This window comes from Tamandua tetradactyla, chromosome 12 (genome assembly GCF_023851605.1).
Source record: "Tamandua tetradactyla isolate mTamTet1 chromosome 12, mTamTet1.pri, whole genome shotgun sequence".
NCBI lineage: Eukaryota > Metazoa > Chordata > Mammalia > Pilosa > Myrmecophagidae > Tamandua > Tamandua tetradactyla.
Genome location: NC_135338.1, coordinates 61,192,807 through 61,210,695, shown reverse-complemented (window position 1 = coordinate 61,210,695; position 17,889 = coordinate 61,192,807). Strand labels below are relative to the sequence as shown.

The window sequence follows — 17,889 nt, the reverse complement described above, 5'->3', positions numbered from 1 at the left end:
TGCAATAACCCAGATCAGAAAAAAATTTACGTGTGGTAGTTAGATTCAGGTGTCAACTTGGCTAGGTGAAGGTGCTTAGTTCTATTGCTGCGGACATGAGCCAATGACATGTGAACCTCATCTGTTGTTGATTACATCTGAAGTTGGCTAGGAGGCATACCTGCTGCAATGAATGATGTCTGATTTAACTGGCTGGTGCTTAAATGAGAGAGCGCAACGTAGCACAGCCCAAGCAGCTCAGCATACCTCATTGTCAGCACTCGCAGCTCAGCCCAGGCCTTTGGAGATGCAGGAAGAAATCACCCCGGGGAAAGTTGTTGAACCCAGATGCCTGGAGAGAAGGCCAGCAGAGACCATCCTGTGCCTTTCCACGTAATAAAGAACCTTGGTTGAAAGTCAGCTGCCTTTCCTCTGAAGAACTAATGAAATAAATCCCCTTTTATTAAAAGCCAATCCGTCTCTGGTGTGTTGCATTCTGGCAGCTGGCAAACTAGAACAATATGAAACAGAATATAGTGTAAATCATCTAAATTTAGATATTTATACTTTCATGAAAATAGGTCAATAAGAAATTCTCTTTTCAGATTTTATTTCATTATAGAATATATTTTATAAGGATACATACAAACAAATTCATCTTTAATACATGTTGTTTATTGGTGATCTGCCCTTTAGCAGCAGGCTGGAGATGTAATAAAAAATATGTCCAAATGTTGCACTTAATCAACCACTCTAAACAACCAGTGCCATAGAGTTCAGAAAATTCAATTCATTTACTTGCCTATAATGAGTAAAAATCTTAAAATTTGTTTTTAAGTCTGTTTATTACTCTTCTATTTTAAAATCTGAGACATTCCCCAATGGAAACAATAAATTTCAATCTGTCACACAATCAAAATGGATAAGGCCTTCTTGACAAATTTATGTCACCTACATTTTAATCATCAGTACACAATCTTATTTCATACTGTAAAGAGCCGCCCATGCACAACAGACAGGTAAAGAAGCTGCCCTTAGTATTTCATGGAGCTTTTCAAGACTTCTCCCCTCTGCAGGTTTATGGTACACTTAGAAGATATCTTTTTGACTTGGTCTACTTGGTCTTAAAATACAAATATACAATGTCCATAAGCATAAAATAGTAAAGCCTAGCCTTACATACTTATTATGAATTGCTAAAATCCTATACAAGTACAATACCGGATCATGCCAATTAATATACAGAGGAAGGTGGTTAAATGTCTCAACCACTGATCAGGGCATGTGAACAGGGAACAGAAGAGGACACCATCCACGGACTGCATTTGGTTAGGCAGGACAGCCTAACTGAAACTCCGAAATGTCTGCAGACCGTGCTGAAATTTGTAAGTTAATTTGGAGTAGAATCTGCTTAACACGAGAATAAAACCCCTTTCTTATCAGTCTCCCAGGGTGAGAATCTGACAATACCTTAGAAAATGGAACCAAATAAAATTTCATAGCTGCATTTCCTGATTCTGCTGCACAAATCCGTAATTCACTCTCTTCTCAATTGATTTATCCTTTGGGGATCCATTTAATCACCAGCAATCATGATTCAGTACCTCATTATTATTATTATAAATATTTGACTTAGCAAGCAAGATGGTGAAATAGTAAAGACTATATACAAATATTTTAAAAGGCATTCTGTGACCATTTTTGTAGTTTATAGAAAAGTTACTAAGTATATACCAGATACTTATATTGATGTCACATAATGTAAACCTTGGAATCTTTTTTTATATTAAATGTGCATTGTTTTATATATTGTACAACAAAAGAGAAAACTGAACTGCTTATTCAATGTGACACTCACTGATCCCCTAAGCTAAGGTAACTGGTAGAGGGCATATTTTTCCTGAGGTTTGTAAGAATTTTTCAAAGAAAACAGAAATCACAGTGACCAAGCGAAATGCGAGTCCACGTCTTCCTGGGGGTATGCCCCGGCACCCCCATGCACGTTCTGCTCCCCACGGTTCTTGCTGGGGACTAAATGACCCGCCATTGCATGATGCTTGTATCTTTCCCACCCGTGGAGATGAGGTGACTGTCTTCATATAGAAAATCTACATTAGTGACGTGACTGCTGTGCCCGCCATATACATGGCTTGGTGCCTAGAAAAGAATGATATAGAGAAAAATGAACACAAAACAAAATATCTGGATTTGGAAAGTACTGCAATTATAGATCATTCCTTCATTTTTAATTCATTCTTTCCTTTGTTCAGTGGTTTTCACTGTGCACCTACTCTGTGCACAGAACACAGAAGAGATGCAGAAACAAATCACTCAAGAGTCCTGCACATTTGAGAATCCAGTCTGGTGGGGAGAGGGCTAAGAGCAAATTGCTGCCTTCTGCTTTGACATTTTCACTACAGGATGGGTGCACCAGGCTGACCGGCCAGGGGTTGGGGGTGAGGGTCTTGGAGGAGGAGGAGGTGGAAAAGCAGATTCAGGCATTCAAGTGAAGGGCATTCCAGGAACAGTGCTGGCTTAGCTCAGCAGGGCTGGAGTCTAGGGAGCCATGGGTGGAGGGGAAATGAGTGAGACCCACAGAGCCCCAGAGGGAGACAAGCCGGATCTGAGGGCCTCTATAGGCCATGGTAAGGAGTCTGGGTGTTTCCTGGGGCACAGAGGGGAGCCACATGGTCACTGCTATAATATTTTAGAAAGCATTTTATTTTGAAATCATTTCAAACATACAGGACAATGACAAAAATAATACAAAACCAAGATAGAGACCTCCAATATAGCCCCCATATCTACACTGCTGATGGGTAGCAATTATTCACAGCATCTATCTACTCAGTTACCAGAGAGACCAGTCAGCCATTAGTGCAGGCCCCAGCAGGGATGAGACGAGTAAAGAGAACAGATCCTTTACCCTGAACTGTGAGCAGGGGTACGAGAAGAGATGCACTTTGCCAAAGTCGTCACCAGTTGACAGGAGTCTTTTCTCATGGGCCCGGCAGACAGCATTGATGTCGGTTCCGTCCGAGCCTTCCGGCCACACTCCTGAAGCAAAGACACAAGCAGAGCTCCACAAACACTGCAACCCAGGGCCTCATGTGCAGGGGCTAGCCCTGAAGTGCTCAGAGAAAACAGGGAGCTTGGTTTCTGGCCCTGGGCTCTAGAGACAGGCCAAAAGCACACTCTGTCTCAGCTCCCAGCCTCTCCCCAAGCTTCCATTATCATGTTATTCTGGCCATTCTCAGGAATCTTTTCAACACTTGCCTCGTCCCATGGCGTGGGAGTAGCAACAGGCTCTGTATGGGTTGGCCAGGGCCACTGTCGATCCCTTGCAGGGCCCCTTCCTGGCCCTATAGCAGAAAGATAGCCAGAAACTCTGGTTCTGAGCATGACAGCCTTTCCTTTGTTTCCAAAGCATCTCATGGAAAGCTGACCAGTCCTCAAGCTGACACTTTCCTCTTTTCTGTTGGTAACTTTTTACATATGAAAGTCTTTCCAAGGGTCTGAGGAACACTTTGGGTCAGCTTGCGCATTTTAGGGGTTTCTGGGTGTCAGCTCTTTGTGGCTGCTGCTTGCGAGATGGCAGCTTGGCGGGGACCCTGTGCTGTGGTCACCATCCTTTCCCGGCTGCAGTGACTACCTGCCTGAGCCCCGGAGGGCCTGGAGCATGGCCTGGGAGGGGGTGTCACCCAACCACTGCTCTGGGAAACCCTTTTGGTCCAATAACTTGGCAATTAAAGAATTAGGTGCACAACTGGCGGTTCCAGGATAAAACCCAGGAAATAGCAAAATCTAGCTCCAAGGAGATTTGTGAAATTCTTAATAACTTATTGACTTTTGGTCTTACATAAAGACATTACAAACATTGCATTCTCTTTATTATTCTACCATATTGAGGCAAATAATTTTAGGTCATTTATGAGTACATCCTTAATCTGAACCTTAAAGGAAGTGGAAAATATAGTTCAAGGTCCAGAAAAATATAACAACCCTAACAAAAGGCAAATAAATTTACATTTAGTGCCTTCTGGTCTATTCTAGGTCAATTTGGCACAATCTGATATAAGAAGATTCTAGAGAATTATCTCAGGACCCATTTCCTACAACAGAAAAGGGTTAAAAAATCTGTCTCCTAGCACATGAAAAGATGTTCAATCTTATTAGCCATTATGGAACTGCAAATCAAATCATAATGAGACAACACCTCACACCCACTAGGATGGCTATTATTAAAAAACAAAACAAAACAGACAATAACAAGTGTTAGTGAGGATGTGGAGAAATCAGAACTCTCAAACATTGTTGGTGGGGATGTAAAGTGGTGCAGCTGCTGTGGAAAATAATTTGGGAGTTCCTCAAAAAGTTAGCATAGAATTATCATATGACTCAGCAATTCCACTCCTAAGTATACACCCCAAATCAACTGAAAGCAGGGGCTCAAACAGAACCTTGTACATCCGTGCTCACAGCAGCACTCTTGACAATAGCCAAAGAGTGGAAACAACCCATTAGCAGATGAGGGGATAAACAAAATGTGACCCATCCACACAGTGGAATATTATTCAGCCATCAAAAGGCATGAAGTCCTGGCCCATGCTACCACATGGATGAAGCTGGAACACATTATGTTGAGTGAAATAAGCCAGACACAAAAGAACAAATATTGTATGAGTCCACTTAGATGAAATATCCAGAATAAGAAAACTCACAGAGACAAAAGGTAGATTAGAGATTACCAGTGGCAGGGAGGAGAGGGAATGGGGTGTTACTGCTTCATGGGTATATAGTTTCTGTTTTGGGTGATGAAAAAATTTTTAGGAACAGTAGGTGGTAATGATATACAACATTGTAAAAGTAATTAATGCCACTGAGTTATACACTTAAAATGGTTAAAATGGCAAATTTTATGTTATATACATATTGTCATAATTAAAAAAAAGAGGTCTATCTCCATTCTTCTCCACTGGCTACAGCTGCATGAACCCTGGCCTTCCCAAGGAACTGCAGGGAGCATGCTCTGTGGGGTTCAGGCAGTAGCAGATCAGTATGACAAGACTGGTGACAAGGAGATTTCAAAGCTATTGAAATTTTCTAAAAGCAGATTTGTCTTCTTGTGAACCAAGTGAAGTTTGCAGAAACTTACCAAAGACATGGAACCCCAAAGTGCAGGTGTACGTTGCCCATTCAATGTCTCTTGTTGTTTCCACACTTACAACTTGCTTACAAGCAGAGGGAACCCCTGGAAAAAGCAAATACAGGTCTGGTGGCAGCTGTACCACAGCCAGGAGGAGTGAGTTGCCTCCTACTCTGCAGACAAGGCTGAACAGACTCAGCCATACCCTGACTACTGAGGCCTGGTGGAGCCGTGCCTGCAACTGTCAGCCTGCCTCCGGACCGCAGGACAATGCCACCTCTTCTCCAGTCTATTCCCCTCTCTGGGGTGGTCGGTTTCCCACAGCCTGCTGCTTCTTTGACTATCCTCTGGTAACTAAGCCTCTGCCTGCCCATGTCCCCTCTGTAGCCCCTGAACACAACTCTGCCCCTTGCTGCCAGGCTACCCACTAAGCACACACGCGCATAACTAATCTGGGTTAGGAATGGAAGTGAATGAAAACCAGTCACACCAAGTACTGAAGGCCTCTCAGGTGGCTTATTTGTTCCCTAAATGAGTTGTCATTGGTAGAAGATGAGAGTATGCTAGATCCAGGGACTGTTTCTGAAACTAACCATCCTGCTTCTGCACCTGTGTCAGGCGGGACCTTGGAGAGGGAGCAAGGGGAAGCTGTGCAGTCCCTGCCCCACTGGAGAGGGCTCAGTCATGATGCATGCTTCCCACCCTTCCCTCCCAGTAGCAGCCCTGCCTATCTTGGGCTCCTCAGTAAATGGGAGACATGACTCAAGTAAGAGCCACCAACTCTCTACCTACTGGTTTCTGAGGACTGGTATTTGCAACCAAACTTCCTTATTTATGAAATGGTGATAAGCTAGAAAGTGGTGTGGATTATGGGAGGAAATGTTGGTGAAGAACACTGCATCATGGGCTGGAGACCAGGGACCCCTGCATCTTAGCCTGGAGCCTGCATGCAGCAGGGGCTTGGCGAGTGCTCATGGATCAGTGAAGGGCATACAGTAGGTGCTCACTGTCTAGCACCACCCTCATTGTCTCCACATCCTGCTTGGACGTGGAGACGGGCACGGAGGGTAGGGAAGGCAAGGGGCAGGGTGCCAGGGGCTGCTGCCCAGCCAAATAGTAGGGATTTTATAGTCCCTGCTTGCTCAGGATGGCACTTTGCTAAGTGAGGGACCCCTGCTATGTATTGGGGATGGCCCTGGCCCCTGCTGCCTTTCTGCCACCTCTGCCCACCTCTCTAGGGTAGACCCTATATCTTTCCCTTCACTGCTGCCCAGAGAGAACCCAAATCCTAAGTACTACAGCTCTGGGAAGGCCAGAGAGGCCACTGGTCTAGTTCTTCCATTCTACCAGAAGAGGAAACTGAGGCCCAGAGATGATGCCCCATGCCCAAGTCAAGGGGAACAGAGGCCCTAATGGGGCGAATGTTTCACCTGGTCTGAACCCAGACAGCTCCAGGGTTTTTTACTCACAGTAAAGGATTTCATAGTCTCCTGAATTGGACACGAGGAATTGTGAGTTTATAGACCAGTCCAAGTGAGTAATGAAGCTGGAATGACCCTGGGAAGAGAAGCACAGTTCATGAACTTCACCTGCCTTCTAAATTCTTGACTAGCACCATATTGGAGTAATTAAATGAATGCATACAAATTCATAAAAATAGTAAGTGTACTTACTGAGCATTTGCCAACTCGAGTATATTTTCTCCCATTGTCGCTAACTCCATATATATAGATGCAGTTGTCATGAGAGCCAATTGCCAAGAAATTTCCATCTATAAAAATACAACAAATTACATCTCAATTGATAAAAACACTGTATTAATTATAAGGGATAATGCTAGTTGCCATCGCAGATTTAGACAAAATAGCCAGGTTAGTAGATTATTTCAAAGAGAAAACTGCTTTTAAATGAATCCTATACTAATGCCACAGCTATCTTTTGAAAATACACATCTGACCTGATTCTGCTCCTTTTAGAACACTTCCCTGGCAGTCCCTGTCCCCAAAGCACTCCAGACTCCATCCTTGGTGTAGCCCCAAAGGCCCTCCAGGGTGTGGCTCCAGCTGCCTTGGTAGGTGCACCATGTGTCACTGACACTTCAGGCTCTCACATCTGTCTGCTCTGCTCACACTGCCCCTGGATGGGAGTGGGACCCTGCCTGCCTCTTTTCCAATGGGCCATCAGTTACCATCATCTTCACCCAAATTTCGGCCTCAGGAAAGCTGAAGGAACTAGGCCACAATGCTTATGTAGAAACACAAGGAAAGGGGCTCACTGGAACCTAAAAGCAGAGCTAGTCCTTATAGCCAGCAAACAAACATGCCAGTGTGGCCCAAAGCTGGGAATACCTAGGGTATGCAGCACCGGGGAGAGAACAGGGTCTGAGAGCCTGGTAAAGGGGCAGACTGTCCTCCAGCCAGTACCCCAAAGGCAGGTGGAAGGAAGTCTATGGGGCCTGGGCCCTGTGAAGGTGGGCGGAGACCCAGGATGCAGCAGTGGGGGGCCTGGGACTCAGCACACCAGCTTAGGGACTATGAACAAGCCACTTACTCTCAAAGAGCATCACTTCTTCCACCCATAAAATGTGGCCTCTGCACAGTAACTGAGAAGATTCACTTGGACTGTATTTGCAAAGTACTAGCAGTCACAGGCACGCAAATCTTTCCTACTTCTTTCCTCCGATTTCCCTTTTCTGAAGGTCGGAAATCCTGCAGCAAACGATCTGGTAACCAAGGCCTGTTGTCCTCAGGAAATGGCACTTTAGGAAGTCCTGGCCTAGGCCAGATCACAGGGGTATTGGTAGGACTGAGTCAGCCTGTCCAAGAAGATGGACATTTCCTCTGAGGGAATGGGGGCCATGGGGCCAAGAGCTTCTGATACCTCCTGACAGACTGCTATCTGCTGTCCTGCCAGGGGACTGCAGGACAATGTGTTGTCCCAGCACTCAACTCCTCCAAACAGCCTCAGCTCTGACAATGGCAATGATGATGATGATAACTACTAAATGCTAATAGCAATAAATATTAAATAATAATAACTACTATAGCAGTCTACATTTAGGGGGTCTTCTATGTACAGGTACTAACTTTTACCATATTAATTTTTTAAATCATCATACTGATTCTATAAGGTAGTTACTATCATTGTCCCCATTTTTCAGTCGAGGAAACAGGCCCAGGACGGCAAAGTGACTTGGCTAAGGTCACAGGTCTTTACAGAAGCTGGGATGAGAACCAGGCAGTCTGACTGCAGAGCCTGAGTGTTTAATGGCTTAATTACACTGCCCCTCTGCCCCAGCCAAGGGGAAGGGCAGCTGCAAACCTGGCAAAGTAAGTACTACCCTGATGAGCTGTATGCTCTTAAGCAAAATGGTCTCAAAGAACTATCTTACTGCTTGCTAATTCCAAAATTATAAGGACTCTTTCAATGGAGCAATGTGAAACAGGTTTAGGGCAACTGGTTAATTATTTAAGGAAAAAAAAATCAAATTAGAACTTCACCACCAATTTCCCCTTTAAGAAACCAACATTAAGGTATAATTTATGTACCTTATATAAATTGCACTCCTTTTAAGTGTGTAGTTATAAACACTATATCACTATAAAGTGATAAAATGCACTCCTTTTAAGTGTATAATTCAAAGTGTCTGTGACTCGGCGCTGCAGAGTGCCATGAAAGTGCTAGCAGATGAAGAAAGGATGGCAGCACAGAAACCGGGAGGAAAAGCTCCTATTCGTCACAGGCAGTGCCACCCAGACCAGTGCCTCTAACACAACTGTAATGATAGAGCTCCCACCACTCAGAAGGACCCTCCCCACTGACCTGCCACCTCTACCATAGCAGCTCAGGAAGACCTGATACCAATACCGAGGTCAGAAAACCTTGGGTCCAAGTCTAGCTCTTACCTTCATTTATTCATCAATATATAAACCTGGACTGCCTGCCTAGTAAATAAAAATCTAACCAGCTTCAGTCAAGATGCTGCCCAGAAGCCTATTCCTCAGGTCCTGCAGAACTCTTTTTCTCCCTGTAAAGAGTTCTTCTCTTCCACTGATAAATTGTCCACATCTCCTTCCCTAGTTCTCTGGCTAGGAAATTTTTAAAGTACCCTCCACTGAGATAAGTTGGTATTCCATCCAAAGTGCAGATCAGCTGAAGCAGAATTCATAGAGAGAAGAGACCAAGAACTCGATTAGACAAGGCTAACAATCCTAGCTCTTTTTCCTTGTGTGCCCGCTCATCACTAGGTTTAGAGCTGGGGGGCTTTTTCATAGATGTTGGGCCTGACACTGTAGCCCGACACTGTCCCTGTAAGTGAGGAGAGAGTTCTGTAACTGCGTAAGCCATCCAGCTGAGTTGATGGCGCAGGTGGGAACCCTGCCTTGGCAAGGTCCGGAGCCTATGCTCTTGGTCTGACCTGGGTTTGGAGGGAGGAATGAGATCTGGGAAGTGGGGACAGCACAGGCCTCTGGTGTAGACATGCCACTACCAGGCATGGGGTGTTGGGCTTAGAGACAAGACTACTAAATCTGTATGGGAATGGTGCCATAGCATGGCCTGGTGGAATCTAGCACATGGGAATATGAGGTCTCAGGGGATGGAGGCTGGCTGGTGGCAGGGGCCAGAGGTCTTTAATATACAGAGAAGAGATGGGATTTGATGCTGGCGGTGATACAAATCAATACCAGACTCTGGTTCATTCTAATAAAAGCAGAAAAAAATCCACATCTTGAACAAAGAAGTGGGCAAGATAAAGAAGAGATAAATATAATCACATCACCAATTGCTCCTAGTCCATTTTGATCATTCTTTCATCTTCCCATTTAGATTTTCATCCTAGTTATAATGGGTTGAAATTAGAAAAGGTAAAGAGACCTAGTATCTGTACTTGAGCTTAATGAATCTATTATTTCTTCCCATCTCCTTTCTTTTTTAAAAAACTATCCAACTGTAATTCAACCAAAACTCCTCTGATGGATAATTATGACAATTATCACTACTGTACTTCTATAGTTCATGAAACTCTAAGGGACCTAGCATTTTCCCAAACATCATCATTGACTATAGATTCAGTAAAAATTCACATAACATTAGCTTAAATAGGATCACATTATTTAAAGTATTTGATAAATGGAAAATATTTAATACAATATTACTGCAATGGCTATTACCTGCTCTGTACACATTCTCTAAGTTCATGGTTCTCAGAGTGCCAAAGAATTCCCCCACCACCCGGAGTAGGCTAAGTGCACACCCAAAGAACTTGCTGCCTTGGCTGGGTCCAGGTATGCCCTGTGATTCTGGGATGATCTTTCTAAATTTTTCTCTTCAAACGAAGGCCAGATATAAACTAGCAACTGAAACCTGGACTTCCCATGATCACCACAGAATCAAGAAATCGTCTGAAAGGTTGAGGCTTTTAATCCAGCTGTTTCTGGATTATATATTTTAACTTTAAGTTTCTGACTGTACATTTTAACTTTATGACATAACTGTTTGGTCCCCACGCCCTCCTGTACCTAACATTAACCTTAAAGAGGATTTACAGAGCAGTCCCAACTCATCCAAAAGCTCAATTCTATTTAAGCCCAGTGTGTGGTGAAGGGTCACTGAGAGCAAAGGCAGCTTCTACCCCTGGCCAGGTGGGGGCGCACTGACTCTTCCCTGCATCTTGGGCAGCTAACTTCACGAATCAGTAGCTTTTCCTCTGGCAGCTGTCATAACGGGAATGAAAACAGAGCTGTCACAATGTAATGATGTCACAGCTCAGGAAACTACTTCACAGATGGGCTACAAATCTAGGCTGGGATTTAGGCAGCAGGCTTCTGAAATTCCATGGCAATGGCAGTCTGTGTTTGGGACTTAATGCTTTTTTCTTTTCCTTTTGTCTAAAATCTGTAAATAACTGAATTCAAGAAGGACCCAGTAACCTATCATGATGTGGACGATGGGGTGGAAAAATCTTGGTCAAGTAGAATACCCTGCACTGATGACATTCTGTTTTCTATACGAGCTGTTTGCACTGCGGTTAGTTAAGTCTACCTTCATGCACCTAACAAAACTTTACTGACCCTCTGCTAGGTGCTGGGCATACAGTACAGAATAAAATAGGATCCTTGGGCCCCTCCACAAGGATCTGAGCCCCTCTGTTGGGTGCTGTGCTGGGGCCGCCACTGCCATCGTGGGTAGTGATAGCACTGTCACCCGTCGTGACGTCTACATGAGGCTTTTACCCTTCAAAAGTCATATTCATACCCCCTCTTCCAGTTGGGCCTCACAAGGACTTGCTGTGTGATTGACAAAGGTCATCTGGCTAGCAAAGAGGGCACTGGGCTCAAAGGTGGATAGTTCTAGCTGTGGCCTGGAGATCTTGCCTTGGCCTCACTCAGTGATGCCAAAACCCAAGATACAGTTACTCTGGAGAGACAGAGTTACCTGGTTTCCAGCAAATGGTAATTATTAGCATAACTGACAAGGAACAGAAACATAACCCCAAAGGCACCTTGCTCACATTAGCAGGAGGAGATGTCTGAGGGTTTTCCAGGGGAAAAGGTTGGGGATGAGGCCCTCTTGGACTTACCGGAGGCCCAAACACAAAGAAAGCGATGAGAAAAATGTAAAAGGATTGGCTAGAATTAACAGAAATATGATACTTAAAAGGTCATGAATGAAAGGCATTCTGAGTCAAATGAGGTCCTTCTCAATATGGAAAGAAGGCTTCCAAGGTGGCTGGGACGGTTGTTACATTTAAACCAAGAAGTTGTGAGCTTTGTTATGGCAGAAGGACAAAGCCTCCAAAAGGGATGTTCATTCCATAAGGTTCCTTCTACAGATCGAGAACATTGCCCCACCATGAAGGAGAGATGACACTGTCTACTAGCCTACAAAATAGATGATACCGACAAAACGGTAGCAGTTCAGTCTCAGCCAAACATTTTCAAGGACCAGACTGCTATTTCCAAAACATTAAGGTAACCAAATGCCTTGCATATCACAGAAAAAAAGCATTCAATGAGAAGGCTTAGAAACAATGACCTACCCAGAAGCAAAGAACACCACTAGTAGCAAGATTGTTCTTTCCTAGTATCATTTCAGACATAAACGATACTGTGGCACCTGGGAGAAAAGGCTGATAGAGGTCTGAGGCAAGAAATGTACAAGATGATCACTTAAACAACTAGTTATTCCAGAGAGCAAGTATAAAAAGCTACTAAGGTCATGCTGAAGGACTCAGGGGCCAGATGGAAAGTTCTAGTCATGGAGGCTGTTGAGGGCACCAAGATGTTGTGAATATGAGCAAACTCTGAATGGCATGCTCGGGAGGGCTTGAGACGGGAAGCTTATTTTATATATTTGTTCCCAATCCTTCACAGATCATTTCAGAAAATACAGCAGGAAGGAAAACCTCCCAACTCATTCTGTAAGATCTACAGTACTCTGATAACAAAGTCAGACAAAAACATTCCAGGGAAAGAAAGACCAATCTCCTTTGTGACCATAGATGCAAAAGTTCTCAACAGACAATTAACAAATGGAATCCACCAATATATATAGAAAGATTATGTGCAAAGATCAAGTGGGATTTATCTCTGGAATGCAAAATTAATCTGCAAATCAATCAATGACCATCTCAATCTATGTAGAAAAAGCATTTGACAAAACCCAACACTCATTCATGACAAACACTTAAAACCAATTAGGATTATAAGGGAACTTTCTCAACATGATGAAGGGTATCTGACATTATACTTAATGATCACAGACTGAATGTTTTTCCTAAGGTTGGGAGCAAGCCAAGGATTCCACTCCTGACACCTCTGTTCAACGTTGTACTGGAGTCCCTACCCCGTGCATGAGGGAAAAATAAAGGTATCCAGTTTGGAAGTGGCAAAGTAGAAGTCTTTATGTGCAGATAACATGATCCCGTATGAAGAAAATCACAAGGATTCTGCAAAAAAAAAACCTACTCAAACTATGAATGAGTTTAAGAAGGTCACACCATATAAGATCCATGTACAAAAATCAATATTGTTTCTATACACAAGTAATGAATAATCGGAAAATAATATTAAGAAGACAATTCCATCCACAGTGGCATAAAAAATAACCTATTTAGGAATAAATTTAACAAAGGGAATGTAAGACATGTCCACTGAAAACTATTAATCATTGCTGAGAAGGACTAAAGAATATCTAAATAAATGAAAGACATTCTGTGTTCACTGATTATGAAGACTCAATATTGTCAAGATGGCAATTCTCCCCATATTAATTTATAAATTCAATGTGATTTTCACCTATTAAATCCAAGTAGGGGCAGGCCACGGTGGTTCAGCAGGCAGAGTTCTTGCCTGCCATACCAGAGACCCAGGTTTGATTCCCAGTGCCTGCCCATGCAAAAAAAAAAAAAATCCAAGTAGGCTTTTTTTAAAAAATAGACAATTTTAAGCTGATTCTAAAATTTATATCAAAATACAAAGAACCTTCAATTAACAGATGAACTCATAAGTAAAATATCATATTTATACATATATACAGTAGAATCTTATTCAGTCACAAAAGAGGAAGTTCTGAAACATGCTACAATGTGGATAAACCTTGAAGACATTATGCTAAGTGGATTTTATGTTATATATACTTTACCACAATAAAAAATAGATGTACCAAAAATATGCAAAGAATCTAGAAGAGTCAACACAAATTTGAAAAAGAACAACAAATTGGAGGAGTTGCAATAATGAAATTCAAAACTTACTCTAAAGGCAGAGTAATGAAGATTGTGTGTTAGTGGCACAGGAATAAGCATATAGATCAGTGGGACAGATTAAAAATTCTGAAATAAATATACATGGTCAATTAATTTTCGACAAAGGTATCAAGATAGTTCAATAAGTTCAAAAGAGAAAGAAATGTGTTTGCAATAAATGATACTGGGGACAATTGGACATCTACAGGCAATAAATGAACAAATAAACAAACTTAGACTCTTATCTCTCACCATGCACAAGAAAATTAATTCAAAATGAATCATAGACCTAAATGTAAAGTCTAAAACAATTAAGTCTTAAGAAGAAAGCAGATGAGAAAATTTTCATGAGCATGGTCTGTAAAAGAAAAACTGATAAACTGGACTTCATAAAAATTAAAAACTTTTGTGCTTTAAAAGATATTATTAAGAAAAAAAGTCACATATTGGGAAAAAATTTGCAAATCATATATCTGATAAAGAATGTGTTTACAGAATACATAAAGAACTCTTGTAACTCAACAGTAAGACAAACAACCCTACTTAAAAAGGGGAAAAATATTTGAATAGCTATTTCACCAAAGAAGATAAATGAATGACTAATAAGTACATGAAAATATACTAAAACATCATTAATCATTACGGAAATGCAAATTTAAACACAGTGAGATACTCTACACACCTATCAGAAGGGCCATAATTATAAAGATGGACAATAACAAGGGTTGATGAGGATGAAGAAAAACTAGAACTCTCACACACTGTGGCTGAGAATGTAAAATACGGTCACTTTGGAAAACAATTTAGTAGTTTCATGAAAAGATAAACTCACATTTAACATAAAACCCACCAATTCCACTCCTAGGAATTTGCCCAAGAGAAATGAAAACATATGTCCACAAAAAAGACATTTACATGAATGCTAGAAAGCTACAGATTATACAAATGTCCATTAATTAATGAATAGACCAAATGTGGTATATCCCTAATAGAATGCTATTCTGAAATTAAAATGGAATGAGCTACTGATACATGCAATAACATGATTAATTTCAAAATCATTCTTCTAAATGAAAGAACTCAGATGCAATAGACTACATATTATTTGATTCTGTTTATATCAATTGTCCAGAAAAGGCAATTTAAAGGGACAGAAAGCAGATAAGTTGTTGCCCAAGGTGGGGGTAGGAATGGGAATTAATGCTAAGGGGCTTGAGGCAACTTTTGGAGGTGATGAAAATGTTCTAAAACTGCACTGTGGTGATAGTTGCATAACTAACTCTATGAATTTACTAAAAAATCATTGAACTATACATTTAAAATGGGTGAATTACTGTATGTAAATTATACCTCGAAGTTGTTAAAAGGAGTCCTCAAACACACAAACATACACACACACAGCAGTATTTACAGATGAAATTATAAGATGTCTGTGAATTCAAAATAATATGGAGCAGGGCAGTGGTTGGAATTACAGACGAACAAGATTGGCCAACAATTGACAATTGGTTAATCTAGGTTACAGGTGCATGGGGGTCCATTATGCTATTCTGTCTAATTTTGTGTATGTTTGAAATTTCCCATAATAAAAGGTAAAAAACACATAGGCATCATCTACTTCCATGAAAGAGGGAAGAGAACCCCTAAATGGCATATAGTTTTAACTGCATTCTGAGGAGTCTTGTGAAATTTTTTTCTGTATAGACATCCACAGAGAACTACATAATTCTGTTGGACTTTTCATAACAGTGAATGGGTTGTATTCCAACCTGGTGAGTACCGCATCACAGAGAGCTGTTCATTCCCATCTGTGTGAACAGTGACCAAGTCTTTTGTTTCTGTGTCAAACACAAACCACCTGTTGTAAACATGAGAAAAAGTACAAGTGAGAACATGTATCTAAGACTATTAAAAACTACTCATCGTAAGGTCTTAATAAATACTATATTTGCTTAACTAGAAAGATTATTCCTGTTTAAAGCTGTATGTACCCAGAAAAGATCATGTTCTTACAGCTAATCCATTCCTGTGGGTATAGACCTATTGTGTATGTGTGTGTGTGTGTGTGGGGGGGCTTTGATTAAGTTATTTCACCCCGTGTATGCCCAAATGGGTCTTAATCCTCTTACTGGAGTCCTTTATAAGAGATAAAATTCAGAGAAATTGGAGAGAAAAGCCAAAGAAGCTGAGAGAGAAGGACACACAGAAGCACAGAGAAACCCAGGAACAGAGAGGAAGCCATGAAAGCCAGAAGCTGGAAGCAGCAAAACCCAGGCTAGAAGGGAAAGACCAGCAGACATGGTCATGTGCCTTGAGGATCACCAGCAGCCAGTCTTCAGGAGAAAAGCATTGCCTGTTGATGCCTTGATTAGGACATTTTCAGTCTCAGAATTATAAACTTCTAAGTTAATAAATTCTCATTATAAAAGTCAACCCATTTCTGGTATATTGCATTTTGTCAGCTTTAATAGACTAAAATAATTTTCAACTTTAATTAAAAGAAAATTTCCTATATGCAAGCATTTCCTAAGAAAGGATCAATGTATTGGCTACAATTCAAAACTATTCAGTTATCAATGCTCTCACGTGGTTTCTCAATATTTGTGCTTTGTGGTTTATTAGTCAAAGGAGAGAAAGCCCTGGGCAGGGAGAGTGGGCCAAAGCCTAGTGCAGGGGCCTGTGATCAGAGGAAGTAGCAAAGAGACCACCTGTAAGAGCTCATGCAGAGATTAATCTAGGGATGGCTGGGACAACCTCCCGGGCAGCTGATGTTCTGAATGGTGCTGTGCAGAGAGCCGTGAGTGTAGATGGTATGTGAGTGCTAGCACACAGCCAGCAGGAGGAGAGACAGGACAGAAAGAATGGAAGAGAGGGGAGCAGAAGATTAGGCTCTGATAGAATTTAATCTGTCTTGGCTCAGTTTCCTCAACTGGAAAATGGGGATAAGAATGCAGATCTACTTTGTAGTTTCAATATTAAAGTTAAATTGAAATGGATGTGAAAGTGTTCTGTACCTTCTAATAAGAGCACAGTACTCAATTGGCATTTGTTGAATCAACGATTGAACTCGCCTGTCCATTATATTCTCAAGTGGTAGGAGTAAGTGGGACCCCAGCGATTTCCGGGATGCATGTTCCCTGCTGCTGCAGTTTCAAACCTGGATGATACCATTGCTGTCTACTGTCTACCTGTCCTCTATACAGGGCCCTGACCCAATGCCAGCAGCTGGAGCAAAGAGAGCTAAAAGGAAGGAAGGGGGTGAGTGTGCATTGCTTACAAACATTTTCATGAGGAATTCAATTGGCTACATGGTGCCCACCTCTTACGACTCACTTCTTTATACCTATTTGCACAGTCATAACAACAGAATCTAAGTGGTATCTTATCAGAGGAAGGTGGGGATAGAGGGGGAGGAAACCACCAAAAATACCTAAATTAAAGCAAAAAATAAAGGTATACTATGATAAACAGTATCAAAGTGCTATCAAGGCCTGTAATGCCACGATGATGATAATCACCCCACTATACCTGATGAACATGCTCTGTGTGTCACCTCTGAAAGCGCCACTGCAGATGCCCAGCTAACATTATCGCCATTTTTACGGAGAAAGAAACAAGCTCAGGGAGGGTAAGTAACTGGCTCAAAAACACACTTACTGCTAAGAGGCAAAACTGAGATCCAAACTCAGAGGTGCCTGGCATAGTATGTGCTTGGTAGACAGGTATAAGCTGAATCTGAGTATGAGGTACCAATAGGGACACTTTCCAAAATTTTCAAAGAGCAGCTAGAAAAAGCATTTTTAAACGTGGAGATTTGAAATGTTTTCTCATCTGATTTCAAAACTTGGGTTCCTTTGTAGCTTCCAGATTAGGGCTTTTAAAGCAAGGTTTGATGAGCTCCAGAAATCCACTGTAATTCAGGAAAATTTACATGCATGTGTGTGTATGAGATCCCTTTTCTAGGGTATAGAGTCCATAGCTTTCCTCAAATTTCCAAAGGTCCAAAATGTGAAGGACC

General features: G+C 41.8%; 1 protein-coding gene across 3 annotated transcripts in view; it reads right to left on the bottom strand.

The window, feature by feature from the left end:
- Positions 1–547: 547 nt before the first annotated feature.
- Positions 548–17,889, bottom strand: part of EML1 (EMAP like 1) — a 210,647-nt gene continuing 193,305 nt past the window's right edge. For all 3 annotated transcript variants that reach the window (XM_077123514.1, XM_077123512.1, XM_077123513.1), the window contains 6 exons: positions 15,641–15,729; positions 6,799–6,896; positions 6,595–6,682; positions 5,135–5,230; positions 2,906–3,036; positions 548–2,136 (listed from right to left, as the gene is read on the bottom strand). In XM_077123514.1, coding sequence (XP_076979629.1) covers positions 2,011–2,136; positions 2,906–3,036; positions 5,135–5,230; positions 6,595–6,682; positions 6,799–6,896; positions 15,641–15,729 — 628 coding nt within the window. In that variant the 3' untranslated portion in view covers positions 548–2,010. The remainder of the gene's footprint in view (positions 2,137–2,905; positions 3,037–5,134; positions 5,231–6,594; positions 6,683–6,798; positions 6,897–15,640; positions 15,730–17,889) is intronic.